Source organism: Urocampus carinirostris, chromosome 18 (assembly GCF_059441175.1).
Source record: "Urocampus carinirostris isolate Australia breed hairy pipefish chromosome 18, RoL_Ucar_1.0, whole genome shotgun sequence".
NCBI classification, from domain to species: domain Eukaryota; kingdom Metazoa; phylum Chordata; class Actinopteri; order Syngnathiformes; family Syngnathidae; genus Urocampus; species Urocampus carinirostris.
The window spans coordinates 1,081,314-1,087,732 of NC_142366.1; the positions used below are offsets into that span (position 1 = coordinate 1,081,314).

The 6,419-nt window shown below is 40.5% G+C and overlaps 1 protein-coding gene across 1 annotated transcript; it reads right to left on the bottom strand.

The window, feature by feature from the left end:
• Positions 1-3,299: 3,299 nt before the first annotated feature.
• Positions 3,300-5,932, bottom strand: LOC148347976 (uncharacterized). Its single transcript, XM_088322847.1, has 2 exons — positions 5,869-5,932; positions 3,300-4,285 (listed from the first exon to the last, which is right to left on the bottom strand). Exons 1-2 carry the CDS (start codon positions 5,930-5,932, stop codon positions 3,300-3,302), a joined length of 1,050 nt encoding a protein of 349 aa, XP_088178973.1.
• Between the last annotated feature and the right edge of the window lie 487 nt (positions 5,933-6,419).

Genomic DNA, 6,419 nt, shown 5'->3' on the forward strand with positions numbered 1-6,419 from the left:
CATGAATGAGTTTAATGCTACCATGGCTATTGTCCTAGATTCAGTAGCGCCCATACGGCTTAAATCACGACCTAAAAAAACGCACGCCTTGGTTTACTGATGAAACTAGATCCCTTAAACAAGAATGCAGGAAATCAGAAAGAAAATGGCGCGCTACCAAGCTTGAGGTTTTCCATCAAACCTGGTGTGACAGCTTGTTAAAGTATAAAGCGGCCCTTGCCTCTGCAAAATCAGCCTACCTTTCGAAGATGATTGCGTCACAAAAGAACAATCCCAACATCTTTTTCGACACTGTAGCATCGCTTACAAGGCAACAGATTATCCCAGATAGTTCTACCCATTCAGCCCATGACTTAATGGTCTTCTTTAATAAGAAGATTCAATGCATACAGGAAGAAATTGCTAAAGACAGTAATAATACAACACATACTAAAGGGCTGAAATCTATAGATGCACGACATGGTGGCCGCCTCCAGGTTCGCTTATTAAAAGGGCTTTTTGGGGTCCTTGGACCTTCAGTTCTAAATATTATAAACATATCACTCCCCTCAGGTGTAGTTCCAGCGGCTTTTAAGTCCGCTGTTATTAAACCCACACTGAAACGACCCAACGTTGATCCTGAAAGCTTATGTAATTATAGACCTTTGTCAAACCTACCGTTTATTTCTAAAGTACTTGAAAAAGTAGTGGCATAGCAGCTGAATGATTTCATATCCGAGAACAATCTTTTTAAAATCAATGCAATCAGGATTCAGGGCTAACCAGTCTACTGAGAGAGCTCTGATTAAGGTAACCAAATCAAGTCAAGTCAAGTCATTTTTATTTGTATAGCCCTAAATCACGGAGAGTCTCAAAGGGCTTCACAGATTATTACACTATATTACACAGACTATTTTTTCAGCCGACGAAAAGAGTAGGTTATTCATATGCTATGGAGTAGAAGTGAGTTTTAAGTTTAGATTTAAACATTTCCACTGAGGTTGCAGATCGGATCTCAGGGGGAAGAGCATTCCACAGCACCGGTGCCCGGATGGAGAACGCTCTCGAACCAGCAGAACACTTCTTTGCTCTTGGGATCACCAGAAGACCGGCACTCTCAAATCGTAGGCTTCGGACCGGGACGTAGGGGCAAATCAGATCTGAAAGATAAGAGGGAGCAAGTCCATGTATGATTTTGTACAATACTAAGAGAACCTTGAAATCACATCTATGGCTAACTGGGAGCCAATTGCAGGTTAGCCAAAATCGGTGTTATGTGATCGTACTTTTTTGTCCTAGTTAAAAGCCTCGCTGCGGCATTTTGTACCAGCTGAAGTGACTTGATTCTAGACTTCGGGAGACCAGAGAGTAGTGCATTACAGTAATCGAGACGGGAGGTGACAAACGCATGAATTATAATTTCCGCATCAGACTGAGACAGTATTGAACGGATTTTAGCAATGTTACGAAGATGGAAGAAAGCGGTTCTAGTAGTTTTCTTTACATGCATTTCAAAGGATAGATCAGGGTCAAATATGACACCTAAATTTTTAACTGAGTCACTCTGTGTGATGTGACATTTGTCAATGTTCACAGCAGTTTTTGAGAATAATCACGGCATTTAGATGGACCAATGACTAACATTTCGGTCTTTTCAGAGTTAAGACGCAAGAAATTGAGTGACATCCACTCTTTTATCTCAATGAGGCAGGCCTCCAAATTTCCACAGTTTAGTGTGTGAGATTCCTCCAACGGAAGATATAGTTGAGTGTCGTCTGCGTAGCAGTGGAAGCTGATATTGTACTTGCGAATAATATCACCTAATGGAAGCAATGATCTCCTACTGGCAATGGACTCTGGCGCTTCATCCCTTTTGCTGGTGCTGGACCTTAGTGCTGCTTTTGACACAGTGGACCATAATATCCTACTAGAACAGCTGGAAAATGGATTAGTCTCTCAGGAACCGTCCTCTCATGGTTCAGATCCTACCTCTCAGATAGGACGCACTGTGTTGAACATGGCGAAATGACATCTAAGCGTGTTAGTGTTACCTGTGGTGTTCCGCAGGGTTCAGTGCTTGGCCCCCTTCTTTTCAGCATTTACATGCTTCCATTAGGTGAAATTATTCGCAAGTTTAATATCAGTTTCCACTGCTACGCAAATGACACTCAACTATATTTTCCGTTGGAGGAATCTGCCTTACTAAATTGTGGAAATTTGGAGGCCTGCCTCACTGAGATAAAAGAGTGGATGTCACTAAATTTCTTGCGTCTTAACTCTGAAAAGACCGAAATGTTAGTTATTGGTCCATTTAAATGCCGTGACTTATTCTCAAAAACTGCTGTGAACATTGACAAATGTCACATCACACAGAGTGACTCAGTTAAAAATTTAGGTGTCATATTTGTTAGGTTAACCCGAACACTTGTAATAAAAAGCTGCACTTAAAGAAGACACAGAGAACGTGAATATTACTTTTCTTACTTGCAAGGAGAGATGACCATAGTCTGCCTATTACAGTCTACTGGACACTCTGAAAAAGTCTCCTTCTCCTTGCCTTTTTATTGTGTTCGGAAGGCCCTAGTTTACAAAAGGTCTCTTCTGCTAAAGGGAGGGGGAGTGACAAAATAAACAGTTGAGACCTGTTTACACAACAACATGTTATCGTAAGCATATTCTATAGTAAACGAAACTAGGCGAGCCTGCGGTCAGAGAGGTGCTGAGTGTCCCTTATCTGGCCGCAGCTAGGTGTCGGCTGTTTAGTGAACATACTGTTTCCTCCTTCTACAAACACAAACAAGAATGGCACACAGTTGGCAAAGAAAAAGAGCAACAGTAGAATAACTTATTTACAGTTTAAATCCATCATTTCCCTCTTGTTTATTCACTTTGCACTATTTCTCATTGTCATCCAATAATTTCTTCTCTCAATTTTCAGTTAAAGAATCATGTTATAGTACTCATGTTACACTCAGAGGTTAAACGTTGGTGTTGTTGTTGTCTGATTCACCGTAGTCAAAAACATCTGAAAAAAGATCTGGAAAATGTAAGGAAGCATCATCGTCATCACTGTCTTTCTGAGCTTCACCATTTGGGGTGAGAAGTGCATACATTTCTGATACTTTTATCAGGCTGTATAGCAGTGGTAATTATTCTGGTGCATAAAACTCTAATGCAAGGGATACAACAACATCTACATAAGGTGAGGATAGCTGTAAATACAGCCATCAACATGAGAATAGACAACACCAGTTGTTTGTATCTACCAAACATGTCTCCAAACCTGTCCCACATTGATGTGTCAACTCCAGAATGGTCTTTCATTTTGCTGTTAAGGGACGTGAGTCCTTCCAAAGCTTTGGTGAGACTCCCGTCAGCTGCTGTATTATTGGAATGAACGTGCAGCACTGATCACCAAATATAGCACAGACTCCTCCTTTTTCTGCTAACATCATGTCAACAGCAATTTTATTTTGGAAAGCCATGAGGGAGGTAGCCGACAACTGCTCGTGGATGGTGGAGAATCCTTTTTCAGTATGGTTGCCCAGTCTCTGCAGGTTATAGTGGATGTAGTTGATTCTGTCTACATTTTGGTTCATAGTGCACCACCAACATAGGATTGATTCAAAACCAGCTGTTACTTGATCTGCTAATTTGTGTTCATCAGGAACACCTCTTGGAATCCCTATACTGTCTATGTAAGTAGAATCATTTTCACTCCATCCTGATGATGATCTCTTCTTTCTGTTTTTCCAGGTGTGGGGAAGTACACTATTTGCTTTGGACATTAAATCAGTAACTGAGGTTGGTGTGATGGATACTGGTAAGAATAATGAGACTGAGGCGCAGAGTCCTGTGGTGTTGTATGGTAGCTTGTCTAACAACTTGTTATCTCCACACCACCACCAGATGTCACACCGAGACGTTGGCCTAAAGGTTATGTCTACTGTCTGCACTGAGTGACATTGGGTGCTGTCTAATTTACCCATTTTCCTGCCTTTACCTGTCCTATTTATGCAGGAGAAATTTCCTTCAGCTACTTTGTCAGAGAATATAGGCTTTTTCTTTTCATCCGAGGTTAAAGGGTAAATTTCATCCCATGATGAACAGTTTGTTGAAAGTGTAGTATTATTCATCACATCTGCCAGACATTTATACTCTGAGGCTGAGGGAACTACTTGCAAAACAGGTCTGGCTCCCATGCACACTACACAATCTGTTTTTGCTGCTTGCGCAGCTTCTTCTGCCATTAGAAGCCAGTTGTTATTTATTTTAGAAATGCTTGTGGTAATTTTAAACCAATCATCTGCATCAGGTTTTACATAAATCCTAGGTTTTATAGGAGGGATTGATTTTGGCCCTAGTGGTATTGCAGGGGTTCTTTATTTGTCCATTTTGCACGTTATTGGTCCATCCTATCCTTTTTCTATGCATATCGAGATCCTTTTCTCCTAGTAACAACAACATTACTACTATTGCTCCTATCGGTCCACATACTGCCACCATTTTCTTATGCGTTGGAGTGAGCATTCTACCTGTAGATCTGCAATTCCTCCTAATACTTCCAGAGTTGTGGACAATCTTCACAGGTTTGAGACGACTACAAACTATAATTGCAGCCCCCTTTGTAGCCAGACTTACTATGAAAGTTTTGTTGAGGAACTACAGCTCTACAATAGGTACCACAATGCTATCACAATGACGCAAATGAGGAAGGTTACAGTGTATGCTAAGATAGAAATAGTTATTTTAGTCATATTTAATCACTTTCTTACAATGTGTCAAATGATCCCAAATGATGTGTTTCGTTCTGCAATCTTTACTGCTGTGCCTGTGGTTAACAACACCTAGTAGGACCCTTCCCACTTAGGTGAATGCCAGTGTTTCTTCTTTATGCTTTTTATCAGGACCCAATCTCCTGGTTCAACTAACTGGCTTTCCTGTGGAGACATAGAAAGTGTATTATCGTTATCATTGCGATCCGCCAGTTGCTTCTGGTGCTGCAACATTTTTCTCATGTAATCAGAGTACTTTCGTCATCAGTTTCCCACATATTTTTAAAGAATGGTAATCTGTAAGGTCTACCAAATATTACTTCATATGGTGTTAGCCCATTTGTACTGGTGATGTTAATATACAGTTTTACTAATTCTAGACATTTAGTCCATGGTCTTTTGGTTTCTTCCATACACTTCCTAAGTCTGTTTTTATAGTTCCTTTCATCCTTTCCACCAACCCTGCACTTTGTGGGTGATAAGCACAGTGATGTTTTAGGTCTATATGAAATGCTTGGCCTATTTTAGTTATTATTTGATTTACAAAATGTGAACCATTATCACTATAGATTTTTTCTGGAATCCCATAACGTGGAATTATGTCTTGGCATAATGCTTTAGCTACTGTTAGCGCATCTGGGTGTTTTGTGGGAAAAAGCTCTATCCATTTTGAGAATTAATCTATTATAACTAAACAGAACTTTTTCCCTTCACTATTGTTAAGTTCTATAAAGTCCATATGTATGTGTTGGAATGGATAATCTGGTTTTGGAAATTGTCCTCTCTTTGGTCTTAGATTACCCTGAGCATTGTGCTTTGCACATATCAAACATGTTCTACAATTTTTTTTTCTCAAATTTCATTTCAGGCCTAGTCATGCACTCTGATGGTCTTGTGGGGAAGGGTTGCTTCTGCAATTTATAGCAAAATGCCCTTCCTTTTCACAAGACCAACAGGTTCTAGGTTTATTGCTCACACCTGATCCAAAACCTCTGCCTCTACCTCGGCTTCTGCCTCTTCCTCGGCCTCTACCTGTAGATTGTTGAAAAAAACACTGTGGTTCCTTCATCTTCTTGGTAGAAGATTGTTCATGGCTTCTTTTCCCCTTTCTCACTTTTGATCACTTTCTCAGCATAGAGGGCATGATTTATGTATTCTGCAAGTGTTCCTCCATTCATGCTTATATAGTGGCGATTTACCCATCCACTAATCTCTGGTAAGTAGCCTGAGTGCAATGCATTTCTTAATTGTTGTTTATAGGGGCCCTCCTCAGCTCCATCACCAGGTTCTAATCCACTATGTGCCTTAAACACCTTTTCAATTTTTACTCTGTATTCATCAAATGGCTCATCTGGTTTTTCTTTACATCTCCCTATTTCAGTGTAATTTGCTCTTTTCCTGTATTTAGTTCTGATTCTTTCTAGGAGAGGGGTCACCTGTTGTGTCAATCGTTCAGATTCGGGTGCAAGTATCATGGGAGGGTCAGCGTCATTAGTTGGAGAGTATGCTCCTTTTACGTGGAACCAATCCGGCCCTAATTGTGTCATCCAAACTTGCTGTACTTCCATTCCGTTCAGATGATAAGATCTCCTTAGATTTTCCATCTGCGTTGTGTCCAGGTCCTATAGACCCTAATTGTGGGTGGTTGATCTGCATCATTGGCAC